At 35.9% G+C, this 18,220-nt stretch overlaps 1 protein-coding gene across 2 annotated transcripts in view; it reads right to left on the minus strand.

The window, feature by feature from the left end:
- LOC122793102 (annexin A1-like) overlaps positions 1–18,220 on the minus strand; it is a 280,484-nt gene that overhangs the window by 76,733 nt on the left and 185,531 nt on the right. For both annotated transcript variants that reach the window (XM_044060833.1, XM_044060834.1), the window contains exons 7-9: positions 14,321–14,400; positions 13,522–13,578; positions 8,896–8,989 (exon numbers count right to left, since the gene is read on the minus strand). In XM_044060833.1, the coding sequence (XP_043916768.1) occupies positions 8,896–8,989; positions 13,522–13,578; positions 14,321–14,400 (231 nt within the window). The remainder of the gene's footprint in view (positions 1–8,895; positions 8,990–13,521; positions 13,579–14,320; positions 14,401–18,220) is intronic.

An 18,220-nucleotide genomic window follows, 5' to 3' on the forward strand; every position in this document is an offset into this window, starting at 1 on the left:
CGCTATTTGCTTGGAGCCTTATTTTGGAATTTTACATTTGACACAAATCGAAGCAGTCAAATGTCAATAAATAACTACATTTTTAAGATATTGGATGATTTTCAGGTGCAGTTGTTTGCATTTATCAGCTCTGAATCTTAGGAGCTCTTTATAAATCCAGTTTTCTAAGCTCCTTGTCTGTGTTCAGTATGAACCTCCGTCGTCTACTGCTCTGAGATCAGTGCCATGGAAAGATAACTTAATCCTGCTCGCCATCATTATTATTATACTTGGTTCAACGTGCGCTGATAGTACTGCAGGTCTCTTCATTTTTGTTTGTGGATTTGCTTTGTCAATGACATTAATATATGGATTATATATGATGGAAAGATTTTAGAGAGCACTGATGGGTAGCTTTTACATGTGAGTTTTATGGGCTAGTCATTTTAGAGGTCCTTTATATCCTTCTACAGCCATAACTATGGCAGGGCAAAGGCGGTAACTGCCCTAGGTACAGGCTGTCGCTGGGGTTAAAATTGACAGTTACTAATGGTGCATGATGGTAATATCGGCACTGATTTATGAAGATCCAGCTTCACTGATGTGTGTTGCTACGGCAACCACTGCAATTACCGCTCCATTGAAGTGCTGAAGCTCTTCTAGGAGCAGAGAAGAGTATTTTTTTAAATATATTAAATTTGAAATGAAGGTGGCATTAGTTTGGGCTTACAGGGAGCACCAGATGAGCTGCCTATGGTTCTGTGTCTATCTACACTTGTTTTGAGGGAACTGGATGCATGTCATTTTAATTTCATGTCTTCTGCCTGTGCTCACAGAAGAAGAAAGTGCGAAACTCTAGTTTTTCTCCTTTAGTTAAGCAAAATTTCACTGTAACTGTTATAATACAACATTATCTGCTATACTGACTGATGGTGGGGAATGTTTGCTATATATGTTCAGTGCAGAAATCATTATATTTAAACAGTCATTAAAAAGTCACTGGAAAATCATTATATTCCAGTCTAAATTATCAGTGAAAATCACATAGCTTACCATTAAGGATCTACATCTCTTATCTGTGCAATGAGTGAATATAAAACATTTTATCAAATGCCATATTTGAAATGCTATTGCAAAATGAAAAATAAATAATATCTTATGTAGTTGGCATGTTTAAGAAAAGGTCACTTGCATAATATTGTACTCTTGTACATGGACTTATTTTCCCAGATTGAAAATTTGACACTTGTCTAGAAATAATGTTTAGAAACATACATTTTGATGCTACATATTCACTTAACAGCAGGCAAAGAATCTACTTGCATCAATGTTACATTGATACTCAAAGTATTAATAAAGTGATAAGTCATATAGAACAGTTTAATCAGAGTTTATGCCTAATACGCATTTGGCTCACTCTCTTATTAAGATGTTTTTATTAGTGACATTCAGTTTACTCTTTTTTAGGACCTTACACTGATTGGCACTGACATCTGGCCAGTAGAGTCAATAACACTATATTGGTTATTATGAGAAATGCAGCAGTTTCAAAACAAGTTAATGTTGTGTCCATGTGACACAGGAATTTTGAGATCAATACACCATTATCCAGACCCTAGCTTTTCCCTCATTTTGGTATGTTAGCATGCTAACTTTGGGCTCCTAAAAACAGAGGTGGCTAACTTCACGGCACTCATGCAAATGTAGATCAGCTGCATGACCACCAAATCATACACCAATGCACTATCTGAACTTGTACACAAATGCAGGGATCTCACCATACCTGATAGAACCAAGATGCTCTCCTCCGAAAAAAGGAAGCCAATCTGGTGGTCGCCTACCATGAAAAAACTCTACAACAGAAGGAGGAAACTGATGCTGAATAAGGTGAAGTCCCAAGACTGGAAAAACTCCCTTCTCAGCCTCAACAAAAAGTTGAGATCTCTCATCAAATCCTCTAAAGCTAGCTATGAAAACAGAATTGTAGCAGATAGTAAAGACAACCACAAGGCCTTCTATAGTTATGTAAAGAATTTCCACTGCAAAACCCAGATTTGCTCTGAGTTACTGCACAATGGTACCTCCTATACCGAGCCAAGAGATATTGCCAATATACTGACCGACAGATTCAGTACCAACTTTACCCATCTCTCCCCTCTAAGTGACCAGTCACAATACCAGTAGATTGCCAGGCACCCAGTATTACTGCTGCACAGGTTAAAACAGCACTGTCCAAGGCCAAGAATACAGCTTCTATGGGACCTGACAATATCCCTGGCTGTGTTCTACATGGACTACAGAGTGAACTGGCACCCTCCCCTGTGTGCCCTGTTCAATCACAGCCTCACCTCAGGCTTTGTCCCTACCAAATGGTGTACTGCTACAGTCATCCCTCTCCACAAAGGAGGAGCGACTACAGACCCTGGGAACTATTGCCCCATTAGCCTGACGAGTCTGATATGCAAAGCTATAGAATGCATCATAATGGATGTAATAAACAAGGATATAGGGAATCTCCAAACTCTGGATCCCACACAGTTTGGTTTTGTGAAGGATAGATCATGCCTGCTCAACTTGGTCAACTTCTTTGAGTCCGTCACCAGAGCTGTGGATGAAACCAAGGTGGTTCATTCAGCCTACCCTGATCTGGCCAAGGCCTTTGATACCATTTCCTACTCAGGAATCATAGAAAAACTCACTAATCTAGGCATCAACCCCAATATCACAAGGTGGGTTGCAAACTGGCTCACAGGTAGAACCCACAGTGTGAAAGTAGCTGACTCCAAGTCAGACTGCCAACCAGTCACGAGTGGAGTCCCACAGGGTTTAGTCCTGGGTCCTCTCCTGTTTGGTATCTATTTCTCTGAAGTCTAGGCCAACACAAAGGAACTCTGGCTAACAAAGTTCACAAATGATTGCAAGTTGGAAGCTATTATTAACTCCCTGAGTGATGGTGACATCCTACAGAAAGGCCTCACTGAGGCCAACGACTGGTGTCTGAACCATGGCCTTAAGCTGAATGCCAAAAAATGTGTCATCATCCCCTTTAGGAAAAACTTAGTTCCCGTGAATTACCACACCAGTGGTATTTCTTTTAACCACCACATTGCCACTGTGGTCAGAAAGTCCTTTTATGTGGCGCATCTCATTACTAAGGGTTTTGCATCAAGGAAGAAAAAGGTCATTGTCTCCCTCTACTCTTCCCTCATTATGCCAATCATTGAGTACAATATCCCATTTGGCGTGTACCTCACTAAATACCTGCAGCAACTGGAGAGATCACAAAAGTACCTCACAAAGAGGATCCTAGGCCTTAAACATTTGTCCTATATGGACAGACTAAAAAAACTCCCAACTATTCTCTGTCTCATTATCACCTACTTAGAGGTGATCTCTGCTTGACTTACAAAGCCATTCTGACCCAGCTCTGTTAGAAATGCTAAATTTAAAGAAATCCCAATCCCTCCATACCACACGCTCCAGAGACCTCAATCTCATTACCACAATCAACAGAACATGCTGGAGGGACAGGTTCATAACCCAGATACTGCCCATGCTATGGAATAGACTTCTCATACATGTCAAGCAGAGCACCTCACTGGCCTTCTTCAACAGAAATCTTGATGAGTGGATGGCAAATAGAAAAATCACCCCAGGGATCACTCCAGTGGCTTTACTCGACAGAGGCACTGGGAACTAAGGTCAGGTGGCACGATGCCAGGGTAATCCTATGGGCTAGGCTTGTAAAGGCTCCAGGGCCATTAGCCTAGTATTCACCTATGACCCTAAGCACTGCAATCTTACAAACAAAGAGTCACATAGAAAAACATTATATTTTTACATTTGTTTGTAGAGCTTTCCCAGAATGTAGGGCATTTTTTTTCTTTATACCTGGGCAGTATTCCAATACTAACTTGTCAGACGAAAACATGTTTTAAGGAAAGAATACAATATTGGTTTTGTCTACTGTGCTTTGGGTGACATAGTCACCTTTTAGTCGACAGGCATGTCCGGCATGGCAACCATTCCAGTAAACTCTTGTGACTACTTAAAATGAAAGTTCCAGATTGGTAATATTGGAAGAAGAATGTCACTGACTCAGTGAGACATCAGAGTACCTAAACCTGAGAAGATCGTGCAGAATCATGGCTAACACTGTCAAAGCCAGTTTCAAAATGATGGAACAAATTATTCTCCTAGATTATCTAGAGTTTTTTTTTTAAAGAAATGCTATCCTCAAACAATAATTGGTGAACATTTGAGCAGTGAAGATCTGGGTGTTGCTATGCTATGATCTGTTAGTCTGTGATGCCACCAGACACCAAGAATAACACAAAAATATGAAATTAATGTTCCCCGTGTACTGTCAGATACCCACAGTGCTATTTTAAACATAGTCTTTTTAATGCATGACAACACAGTGTGCAGTGCTACCAGATTCCAAGCATAACACAAAAATGCAGTGAATGTTTCACAGGTGCCATCAGATACAAATGGTGAGTGATAAAGTTGAAAACATAAACCACTTATATGTGAGAGATAGTTCTAGGTGCATATTAGATGTACTAGCTGCAACATCAAAAGTCATGTTGAGGAATGGTAGTAGATGTTAAAACTAATAGAACATCAAAGGAGGTTCCCGAAAACCAACTGCTACAAAATAGTCTTTATTTAGTGCTTTTGTCCCCTAATATTGCGGGACTTCATCAGAATGATACACACACAAGACCAGAACTCTTAAATACAATAAATTGATCATATGTTGTTTAAAAGTAATGGAAAGTATTAAAAGTTAAAAACTGAACTACAACTATGATTGTTACAAGGAGTTTACAATAATCTATCCAGCGATTACTTACTGTTCAAAACCATTAAATCCATCTGGAACAGCCCAATCCCATTTGAATATTTGGTCCAATAGAACTAATGATACATGGATCATGGCACATGAAAATGTAGCTACTGCTGCTCAATCTTTGGTTGATTTTGAAAAGAAACTACTTCAGTACAAAAAGTCACAGATTAAGAATACATACTTATTTCAATGTATTAAATTTAGCCTTGTTGCCAAAGTGCTCCGGTCTTGGAAATTTCTGACCTGTTTGAAAGCATAATTACCATTGCATAGAGTTGTTGCAATTCTTTGATAAACAAGGGTGCGAATTAATGAATTTATTGATTAAACAAAATCAAACTGGTGGGAACAATTAATGGTCGACATTTCTGTACTTGACAAACATATTGCGAAAGATTTGTTGCTTGGTACTTATCAGTTACAATATTTAGGTGTGTTTAACAAAGTGGTTAATGAATGTGAATGTGTAAAAAATAAAAACGCTTAAAAGCTAGAATGTGATAGAATGGCTTATAAAAGTAATAACACCTATCAAAGCCTACCCATTTCACAAACAACTGAACTAGGATTGAATAAGAAGTGTGATGCACCTGTTAATGTTAACACTAATGATTATAATACTTTCCATGATGAAGCAACCCATTTAGCGTTTCCCCCACTTCGGCATTCAGAACAGTTGAAATCCAAGAAGAAAGATACTCATTCCCCTCATGAAGTGGATGAATTTTGGTCCAGTGTAGATCCACCATCTCAAAATTACCAGCGATCCAAGAGAAATCAACAACAATGGGAAATACAAGATATGGTGATTAATTTACCTGAATATGGTGTTCTGGAAAATGACTTATTGGACATTATGCCCTTGAAAGTTGTACCCAGTACAGCTATGGACTTTTTTGTTTATAATTATAGCATTTACTGAGTTGATACTGCTCATGCAGATTTATTTAGTGAAGGATTTACCTTTGTTCCAACAAAAGGTCCTGATATACCTAATATTTTAAGTGACTTTAAGTTATTTATTAGGAAATTAAATTTGAAGTTGCTCTTCCTAAGCAGAAATACCACAATTTTCAATTCGGAAATGACAAAGGTTTGAAAAAGTCTAGTACTTTTTACCCCCCTCCCCAGTTCATCCCTCTTTATATGTTTTTGAACAGGTTTTTGAGTTTGACTTTAGACATATGTTTTTCCATTATAACACTGGGGATGTTTTGAATATAACTAATGAACAACACGTTTTAATTGATGACTTAAAGTCAAATATTAATATTAGAATCATGGGACCTGATAAGGGGGAGGGTTGCTTATTGTTAATAAAATGGATTATATACAAAAAATGTCCAACCCATTGTATGATAAGCCTTACAAAGAAGCCTCACTTAATAAAGTCAATATAGCTTACCAGAATATTGATGTAGCTATATATGATATTCTTAAGCAAGAGCAATTAACACCTGATCAATACAACTATTTAAATATTCAACAACCATTGGTACACAGAGATTTTGGAGGACCAAAATATATAAAGACTTACACAACCCACCTTTAAGAATAATAGTAGCAGTTGGCACTACAAAAGCTAACCCCATTGCTAAATTTATTGATCATGGGTTAAAATCAAGTTTGTCCCAAATAAATTATTTATACAAAGATTCTTTGGATTTTTTATCTAAATGCAATAATATTATTTTTTTGATACCTTATATTTTATTACTATTGATGTTGAGAACTTATTCACCGTTATACTCCATGATGTAGGTCTGGAATGGTTTACAGACTTTCTCCTTGATAAGTTAGACCTTCCTGAAAATAAATTTAATACTTATGTTACTTTAATGGATTTAGTTTTGTCAGACACTTTTATTTATTTTGAGGTTCAATATTTCAGACAAACTATGGGAGTAGCAATGGGGGCATAATGCGGTCCATTGTTTGTTAATATAATTGTGGCTGAACCGGAAGACAAATTCATTCACAATAGTCTTTTTATTTATTCATGTGTTTTATATAGAAGATTTTTAGATGATATATCAATTTTTTGGAAAGATGATGTAGACAAAATTCCATTATTTATGGAATATATTAATAACACCACCAACTTTTTGGAGTTTTCTTATACTGTTACTTTGGGTGATTAACCTACCTAATTATTCATATTAAAAAGGACTATATTAAAAGTGAGTTTAAGTCCTTACTTTATCAAAAGCCTACTTATTCAAACTCGTTACGAGTTGTCATCCTTTACATCAGAAGAAAACTGTAGTTAAAGGGCAGTTGGTAACAGCAGCCCATATGGTTTCTGTTTTCAATGACTTTATATTAGAATGTAAAAAAATATCTAACATTTTTAGGAAAAGGGGATACCCGACTTATTTTATACAAGAAATTATGGATGAGGTGGTGACAAAAAGGAAAAAATGGTCATTGTGTTGCATTATTAGTAGAAAAGAGTGAAATAACTAATTTTCAGTGTGAACCAAAAAGTGGTTCTAATGATGGTGAATTAGATATATTCTCAACATCTAGATACAATGATTTAAAAACCATGAACAATGATGAGAATGTTGACTTTATCTTCTCTTTTATTACTTCCTACTCTGGTTATAGTAAATCAGTAGAACGTATACTTAATAAGAATTGGCCCTTATTGGTGAATACCAGACCAAAGGTTGTATATAACAAGGGGTGTAATTTTAAGAACTTATTTGAAAATTTACCAGACAGCACTAATAACGTTTCTCATAAGATATTAAGGTGTGGGTTTTGTAAGTATTGTGAGCATGTTCATAATGGAAGTGAAACCAATGTCCAGTCCAGAATTATTGTTACAAAAGGTAAATACCATTGTAATACATACAGTGTGGTGTATATTATGTCCAGCATTCTACATTGGAAAAACAGAGAGGAAACTGAAGGAACGTATTTACGAACATTTATATGGTATTGGAAATAAAAGACAACGACATACTAATGCTCTATAGAAACACGTGGAACAGAATCCTGAGCACAAATCTTTGTTTTTTGTAGTAGAAGCAGGTAATATGTAGTCCAAGAGGGGACCTTGGGGTTTGCTTTTGGAGCAAAGAGAGCTTTACTGGCAATTATTTTTACACACTTACCAGACACTGTGATTAAATGAGGTGGTGACCATTTTTTGTATATTAAAACGGAAAGTTGATTTTAGATAAGAATGCCTCTTCATTATGAATTTTATCAATTTGTAGTTTAGTTTTTAACTTTTAATATTTTTCATTACTTTTAAACAGCACTTGATCAATTTATTGTATTTAAGAGCTCCAGTCTTGTGTGTATATCATTCTGATGAAATCCCATTATTTTAGAGAACAAAAGCATTAAAGAAAGGTAATTTTGTGGCAGTTGGCTGTGGAAACTCCTTTGATGTTATATTAGTTTGTTTGTTTCTGTTTTTATCTTAGTAAGATGTTAATAGTAACTTAAGTAACATCACAGCAATATTCAGTGTGACTCAATGCAATAAATCTGTCCCCAGTGCTGGATTATGGGCCTCATGGCCCTAGAGCTGAAAATTATTAGGGGCCTACTTATTTAGTGTGACTACAGCATGGGATTTCACAGTAAACTTGGGGGAGAAGGGGTGCACCCTATTTCAGTCACAGAACGGTAACTATATAACCCCTCCCCCCGTTAATTTGGTTCTGAGCTGTTCTGCCTTAAGCAATACAAGGATGGTCAAGAAAATGTTGTCCTATCAGAAATTCTTACTGCTTCATTATATCTTCTTTATCTCAGCTGAAACCCTAATACAAATGGGCTAATATGACTTTGGGGAGCAAGTTGTCATAAAAAATATAGTAATTTTACTGCCCAATGTCTCAGTAGAAATATTTTAACATTTATAATATTCTGAAAATTGCACTAGAAATGCAAATTTTGGTCCACAAAATCAAAATGCATCACTAACCTTATTAACGTAAATATATAAAAAGAAAATGTTTATGCTGTATAGCAACACTGGCATATGCTTATCAGACTTTTAAGCAGATATTCTTTAACTGGAGTTGTTTATATTTTCTTACCTCTGAGAATATGTGGGAAACTTCTTTTTATTAATATTTCTATGAAAACACTTGTCTTTGTCCCCTTAATTCTCTCACCAGCTTCATACAAAGCCTGTAGGAATGAACAGAAATAATGCAATAATAATTACTTAAAGAAAAATGAATACAAAAACTGTTGAAAGGAAGATTAGCACAAGAATAGTATCATTTTAACTAATGTTCAGAATTTTTGGTTTACTTATGTTCACTGTTATAAATTTATTGATTAACATTCCTAACAAAACTCTTTAAAACATGTTGATGTGAAAACAGTTGGACAATGATAACAATGCTTTTAACTGGAATCAGTAATGTGAATTTTATTATTCTGAAATGATCAACTTAAATTCCATCAAAACTTTTATTCATAGAGCACTTTTTGATTAAATTATTTAACCATATTCTAAACATATTGTCTATCAGCATGGCACATCTTGACTTGGCAATATCTACATATTTTGTTTACATTTACATCATTTGCATATGTCAACCTTATTCCTCCTGGACCTACAAAGATTCATATTATTACTCGAGCTGTTACTTCCTTCCAACCTGGAGAAATAATATGGCTTAGCGCTATCTAAATGGGCAGTACTAATGTCAGTCATATTCAAAGACACTTCATTGTTACTATATCCTCTAGCTTTAAATTCGCCCTGCAGATGTCCTATTGCTTGAGCAAAAGCCCTTTCATTAGTCTGTAACCTAGACATTCTAAAAGCTTGATCCTTAACAATATTCCCAAAAATATGGCTAGGGTGCATGCTGGTCCGGTGCAAAACATTATTCCTACGACAGGGTTTCCTATAGAGCGCAGTATCAATTAAACCAGTACTTGTTTTAATAATTTGCACATCCAAAAAATCTGTATACTCATATGCCACTTTTTCAGTAAATTTCACGTAAGAGATAGAAGTATTCAAATAAGACATAAACTGATTTAAATCATAAATTTAAATCTCTTTTTTTACTTGGATTTATCATTTGGTTTAAGGCAGCTTTTATCTACTTGGTTGTTTTTTTATCTATTATAGTCTCTCAAGTTGCTGTAGATGCCTGGTATGGTACATACCAAAGGGAGCATTACATTCAATAACAGGCCTGATGAGGGATGAGTACAGGGGGTTATAACCTCTGTCACTCTTGAGATGATGCCTTTGCTAATCAGGTGAGTGATGTAGAATACCTTCCTCACCACAGTAGACACATGGTGGTCAAAGTTGAGGTCACAGTCAACTTGTGTTCCCAGGTCTCTCACTATTGAATTGGTAATTAGGATAGTATTGTTTACTTTATAATCAGCAGAGACATTGTTTTTACTGAAGGGAATGATGATGCACTTTTTAGCATTTAGTTTAAGACCATGGCTTTGGCACCAACCATTGGTCTGTGTAAGCTCCTTTTGAAGTATGCTGACAATGCTAGGTGATTCAGTCATAGCATCTAATTTGTAGTCATCTGCAAACTTGCTTAGCCACAACCCCTCTATTTTGGCCTGGACTTCTATATGCCAAACAAGACGGGGCCCAGCACTGACCCTTTTGGGACCCCATTGCTGACAGGTCTGATGGTAGAGGTAAAGTCTTCCACTTTGAGTGTTGTCAGTCTGAAAGCCAGTTTGCAACCCGCCTAAAAACATAGGGATTGATATTCAATTGGGTTAGTTTGTCAATGATGCCCAAATGTGGGATAATGTCAAAGGCCTTGGCCAAGTCAAGATAGGCTGTGTGCATGGCTTTGCCCTGATGTATGGCTCTGGACATATTTTTGAAGAAGCCTACATTTTTAGTAGGCAAAACCTGCCCTTGACAAAACCGAAATGGGATAGATCCAGGGTTTGGAGGTCACCTACAGTGGATATAAAAAGTTTACACACCCCTGCTAAAACACCAGGTTTTTGTGATATAAAAAATGAGACCATAATAAATCATTTAAAAACTTTTCCCATCTTTAATGTGACCTATAACCTGTACAATTCAATTGAAAAACAAACAAATCTGTTAGGAGAGAAAATATAAAAAATAAAAAAATGTACAATAAGCTGGTTGCATAAGTGCACACCCTTAAACTAAAACTTTGTTGAAGCACCTTTTGATTTAATTACAGCATTCAGTCTTCTTGGGTACACACCTGCCATCAATTAAAGATCAGTTCAGCTGTCCTAGTAGGATTTTCCTGACATTTACTTAGTTGCCTGCTACAGCAAAAGTCATGATTCACAGAGAGCTTACAAAGCATGAAAGGGATCTCATTGTTGAAAGGTATCAGTCAGAAGAAAGGTGCAAAAAAGACAGTCATCAAAAAGTGGAGAAAATATGGGACAACAGTGATGTTGCAAAGAAATGGACGTTCCTCCAAAATTGATGAAAAGACAAGACAAAAACTGGTCAGGGAGGCTGCCAAGAGACCTACAGCAACACTGAAGGAGCTTCAGGAATTTCTGGAAAGTACTGGTTGTGTACTACATGTGACAACAATCTCCTGTATTTTCCATATGTCTGCGCTATGGGTTTGGGTTGCAAGACGAAGCCTTTTCTTACACAGAAAAAAAACATCCAGGCCAATCAGATTTTTTGTTGTGCAAAGGTAATTTAGATAGAAAAAGAACTGTATATTCTGACAGACTGAGGACTTATCCCTGTAGAGGCTGCCTAGCATGTAAACATACTTTTAGTGGCAGACACTATGTACATCAACAGTTAGATATTAACATTGAATGTAATTTTTATGTAGACTGCGCAACAAAAAAATCTGATTTATTTTAGTTTCTGCACAACCTGCCATATGTTCTACATAGGCAAAATTAATTGCACTTTAAAGGAAAGGGTACTTGAGCACCTTAGAGATATTAAAATTAAGAAGTTAGAAAATGCCATAGCAAACCATTTCATGGAAAAGGGGAACCAACACAACTTTAAATTCTTTGTTCTTGAAATTATACATGACGATATGAGGGGTGGGGATGTGAATAACATCACAGAGGCACATGAGCAAAAATGGATAATGCTTTTCAAAGCTGATAAATCACCTGGTTTTAACAGTAATGTCTCCTTGAAGCCACTTTTAATAGGTCATCCACTTAAGCACTGGTATATAAATTTATTCTGCAATTTTAATATGTTTTTAGTATATGTAAATATATGTCTTTAATTTTTAATAAATGTATAATTAAAGCACTGTGATTGGTTTGTTCCTAGTATTTAAACACATCGTGGTATTAAATTATTGTAGTCTGAAGAAACGGTCAGTTGAACCATGAAAGCGCTTACTATTAAACAATTTTATATTCATAGAAACTGTTCCAAATAGATTTTTAGGTACTTATGTATTATCACAACCACATTTTTGTGATAATAACGGTTGCTTCCCGATGTTTACATCTAAATGTTAATGGTGTCACAGTGTCAGACAATGGGTTTCCTTGCACAATGAAGGTTGTTTTGGGCAGGGTTATCATTAAAAAATTATAGTTAATCTTGCTGTTTCGGTATGCACTTTGCTGCCAGCATGTTATGTAGCTGGCAATAAAGTGCATACACGCTTCAACCGTCAGAGCTGCTGTCTTACTGTCTGCAATTGCTAACCACTTCCCCCCATATAGAAAGGCACAGCCACAGGAATAATGGTTTTACTTCACTTTTTTTTTTTTTTTAACAATTTGTTAACATATGTTCAGGTCCAAATTAAAAACCTGCTACATTCTACAAATGACAAGAAGAAGCGCTTCATCAGCCAGTAACATGTTTTCTGCACCATTCTTACTATGTGTAATCAGGAGCCCACAGTTGTCAATCAACATCAACCCTGACTTTTTATAAGCATTACTATCCCTGATCTTTCACATTGCAATGGATATTGTGCATACAGTATGTTTACATTTTTTTAAAGAAAGTATTACTTTCCAAAAAAACCTCCTTCCTGTGTGTGCATTTTCCTTGTTGGTGATGGTTCACATTTTCCATTCATCAATAAGAAAGCATGGATGGCAATTCAAGTATGTGTCTGTAATGCATGGCAAACCTGAAGAGGAATTAGGAACGTTTTGCTGTCCCGGAAGGTAGTCCACAGGTTTTTTACCAGCAATGAGGAGTCTGAACAACATTAACAACATTTTACAGTGTTTCATATGCTCGTCTGGATTCAACGAAGTGAGATTCGAAAATGTGGTTGCAATAATACATAAGTACCAATTTTTATTGAAACCCTATCTGTTGCCTGAAGCCGTGAGTGCCCGGGATTTTGTTGTTTGGAATTTTACTATTTTACTTTCCGGTCACTTTATTCTGATATTTGGAGTATTGACTCTGTGTATATAATGACAAAAATATACTTTCTCACCCAACAGGGAATCAGCACCAGTACTACACCTTATGCAAGCTTGAAATCCTTCAGACAAAGACAAAACCCTAGAGGTTCACTTTATATTTAAGTATCACTCAAGAGACAATTCAAATTATCCAGTGAAAAAAACATGTGAAATATGAGCCTAGATAAGTGATACACACACACACACACACACACACACACACACACACACACACACACACACACACACTTCTTATTTGTTAAAATACTTAAAATCTTGCATATGAAAAACATTCTTACCCTGGCATCTGCATCAACAAGCTCATCATTCACCTGGACATCTTCAGCTCTTTCACCCTAAAATGAAAGATACATATGCATTTCTTTTTATCTGTTATCTTTTATCTCCTCCTTTGTTATTTGGTTTACATATGCAACCCAATGAATTTTATCTCCCACAGCTTTGGAATTAGTTACACCTGACGTTGTCCCTTCTATGTGTAAGGTTTATCAGAAATATTAAAGAAATATTTCCAAAAAGATTTGTCTCCAATTATTTTTCTTCATTTTACATCCATTCCAAGAAGATTCTTTACCCTGTAATTTCACATCTGATGTTGAAAGCTTAGTTCACTTCCTATCAGATTATTTGTTGAAGTGGGAGTTATAAAAAAAGCAATACCCATGCCCTAATTAAAGAGTACTGAGTTCATTGCAGAGGGCATTAGTCTTAAATATTCTCTTTTGTTCAGGGGATAGGGGATCGGGAAGTAACTTTGACCACTGGGGGCTCCATATAACTTGAATTAGAAGGCAGCATGGTGAATATCTGAAATAGTATGCATCATAGATGTGCTGTCTATAGAATGCACAAATGCTGAATGCCACCACAGTGAAAAAATGAGAAACAGTACCTAAAAAGCAGTACAACTTCCCTGAGCCCCCATCCCAGAACAGACGCGCAAGACAATGATGAAAGGTCCAACAGTGTACAGACAGCCTGGATAGCAAGTGGCAAAGCTATGCTTGATAAAACTCAGGTAAACATTCATGATTTCTGTCAAAATATGTGAGCAAAATATACAAATAAACTATATACCTTAAGGAGGGCTTCTAATACTTTGCAATAATCTCCTGATGTATCAGATCTAATGGCATCTATGAGGTCACATTTATACTCTGTAAATAAACAAAATTAATTTTAGTTACGTATTCAATATGAATGCATTACAAGAAATAAAAAAGACATCTCTGCTTTTTTCCTTTAAACAAAGTTCAAGTACATTCTAAATTTTGATTATTTTAATATTTCTTGTGTAAATTTGACACAATGAAAAAACATTTAATTGCTGTATAAGTATTTAGTTTTCTGTCTTCTGAAAAGGACAACACAAGTACTTATAGGGTTTGCATCCCAATTAGTTTTAAATTCACAGTTGTATCTATTGTTAACTTTGAAGCCATTCTTCTGAAATATTAATACATCAGTCTTATCTGTAAAATCATTGTATTGTACATTATATATCAAATATCTGTTCACTCAATTTAAAAATAAAATACAGTTATACAATAAAGGATCATTACTATTCAAAAATGGGCATGTTGATTGGGCAGCCTAACTGACATGCTCATTGTAAACTGAGCATATACCAAGAAAAGGAAGTCTGCCTGCTGTATGGCTGGTCTTTCTATTGGAATATGAAAATTAACATCATCCATAAGATATACTGGCATGCTTCTTCCATACAGGAAGACGCATACTAACTTACTTTCTCCACACTGCAAAATGGAAAATTCAAACTCTTTAAAAAATCATAAAGTAATAATCTGTTCATGCAACAGTTTACAAAAGTATATAGAAAAAACCTCACAGCTTTCCTTTCCTAGAACACCCGAATAATCAGGTCCACAGCAACCACAGATGGAGCTATTAATCATCATTTAGTGACTTCAGTCCTTATTTGTTAGCCAGAAAGCACATCTTTTATTAAAAACAGTACAAGAATATGAAAAATAAAAAGTGCATATTCTGCATAAAATCTAAGCAAGTGGGGGGGGGGGTGACAGCAACCTTCTCTGAAGCTATTCCTGTATACATGGTAAGCATGCACAGTACATCATTTGGGCACCCCAGGCTAAAAGAGGCTGACAGAAGAGCACTAAATACTTTATATGCAATAGCATTATTTAGAAAAGGTAAGATTTTTTTTTCTTTAGTAATGTCATTGCATAATACCATGGTTGGCTTTGTTTAATCACTTGGGCTTCTCTCTCATGATGAAATCATGCCAAATGTGGCTAAATCTTGCATTAACCACACCCAGATAGGGATTAGTGCTAAATTATACAATGACTCTCCATTAATATTCGAAAACGGGCATGCTGATTGGCCAGCCCAACCAGCATGCCCGTTGTAAATCCCAGAATATAGCAGTGGAAAAAGGTCCAGCTACCTGGACTTCTTTCTGTTCGTATATTCCATAACTTTTTTTTTTAACAAAAAAAATATATATATATAGTCCAGACCCCGGACATACCAGAGAGGCAGCATGGAGAAAATACAAAGAAATATCAGATACGTTATTTAAAACTAAACATACGCACCTGATTTTATTTGCATTTCCTCCATTCTGTCTCTCTCTCCTACCCGTAAAGTAGCCAAAACTTTTTTTTTAATTAAAAAAAAAAGAACAAAAATGGAGCATTGGAGACTTTCTTTTCTCCATTGCTTCCTTTGCAAAGCATTGATGTACTGGGTATGAGTGGGAATGCAAGTCCCATATGCATGCGCAGCACATCAAAACAAGGCAGCAGGATACCACCGTTATATAAAGACATTATTTAAGAAAAGTAAGTATTTTTTTCTTAAATAATGTCATTATATCATAGCAATAACCAACTCCGTGGTTGTGGTATATTGAAATTTACCCACAGTTGGCTTTATTTAATCACTCAGGCTTCACCCTCATGATTAAGCCACACCAGCCAGAGGTAAATCTTCAATATACCACACCACATCATTAGTTATTGCTTAATGAAACTACATCAGTAACTATAAAAAACTGTTTGTTGTCAAACATCCCCAGGATTGAAGCTGTAATGGAGTATTGGGTTTGTCATTAGCTGATTGCTGTAAATAAAATTTTGAAAACAACATGAAAAAATATTAAATTGTGCCATCTTCTATGATGTCGAGGTGTAAAGCTCTGACTTCAACCCAAGTTACCCGAGGTTGATTAGCAGCTTATGACTGACAGACAGCAGGGCATATTCAGCCGCTCATTGTTACAGCCCTCAGAGGAGAGGCAATAATACAAATGTGAGACCTAGGGACAGGCATTACACACAAGACATGGCCTGGTTGTAGCCTTCAGTTTGAGTGTATGGAAGAATTCATTCCCATAGGGAATGAAATGGGAAACTCCATGCTGAAAAAAATGTCATGGATGCCCCCCCCCCCCACAGGGAGGGTTGTACTGTACAAAATACCCTCATTTCCAGGATGCTGTGGGTACATTAAACATCCTACTGACTACTTGAATGATAGCCCCAGCTATATAGCACTTGCCTGATCCTGGGTGAAATCATTGATTAAGAGCATGAAATGGCCATGCCCACTAGCAGGAAGGCTTAATGGTTAACAGTCATAGAGCAAAGCCACATAGAAGAATTATTAACCTGCTCATTATCCCATTTCAGATCTTCAGTCATTCTTTTTCCACTCACTAAATTAATACTGTAAAATGAGAATAAACAAAACACTACAGATGGAAATGACCAAGCTTTATGTCATAAAATGACATAACATAAAGTTTCACAAATCTCACAGGGCTGTGACATTTCATATAAAGGGACTGAAGCTCTGATAAAGAAATCATATTTTTAGTACCTACCATAAACAAACTTTTGTCAAATTTGTCATTGCTTAGAAAGTCAGACATTTACTCCTGAAAAATGATGTTGGGATATGACTCTGAAAACAACAAACTGGTCTTGAATTTTGTGTATCTTTTTTTTTATTGTTTTCGTTTTGGTATATCAATCTTTTTAAGTTTCTGAAACTAACTGATAACTTTCCCAATATACTGTGCACTTAAATGGGCTGTGCAATGCAGACTTATATTGCTTAAATGGGCTGTACAATGAACAGTTATGATACTTATAATGGGTAGTGCAATGTACACTAAAACTTATGATTGGCTGTGCAATGTGTACTTGTATTACTTATAATGGGATGTGGATTGTGCACTTATAATGGGCTAGGCAATATACACTTATATTACTTACAATGAGCTGTGCAATGCACAGTTATATTATTTAAAATGGGCTGTGCAATGTGCACTTTTATTACTTACAATGGGCTGTGCAATGTACACTTATTACTTATAATGGGATGTGGATTGTGCACTTATAATGGGCTAGGCAATATACACATATTACTTACGATGAGTTGTACAATGTGCACTTATATTACTTACAATGGGCTGTGCAATGTGCACTTATAATGCTTATAATGGGCTGTGCAATGTGCACTTATAATGCTTATAATGGGCTGTGCAATGTGCACTTATAATGCTTATAATGGGCTGTGCAATGTACACTTATAATTTTTATAATGGGATATGCAATGTATACTTATATATTTGAAGACATTGCTTCAGATATTCATGTATTGTACTTCTGGATGCCTATAAATAGGCTACTGGATTCACATGCTAAGCAGCACAGTGTAACATCATACCTTCTTAAAATCTGATATCTTTAATTTACATATAACTTAGGCCACAATTCAGAAACAAGCTAACTCAAAGCACTAAAGCTGTGGGAAAAGGGGCACTTTAACATGATTGGGAAAACTGGTGATTCAAATATGCATTAGCTGCAATGAGAAAAGACCTCATTATCAGCTAATTTGCTGTCTTAGAATTACTGGTGATTACCATATGTGACATCAAGTACTTTGATATGGTAATCACTACTGATGGCTTTTGCCTTATGT

Source organism: Protopterus annectens, chromosome 2.part0, assembly GCF_019279795.1.
Source record: "Protopterus annectens isolate FY-2018-M chromosome 2.part0, PAN1.0, whole genome shotgun sequence".
Classification (NCBI taxonomy): Eukaryota; Metazoa; Chordata; order Ceratodontiformes; family Protopteridae; genus Protopterus; species Protopterus annectens.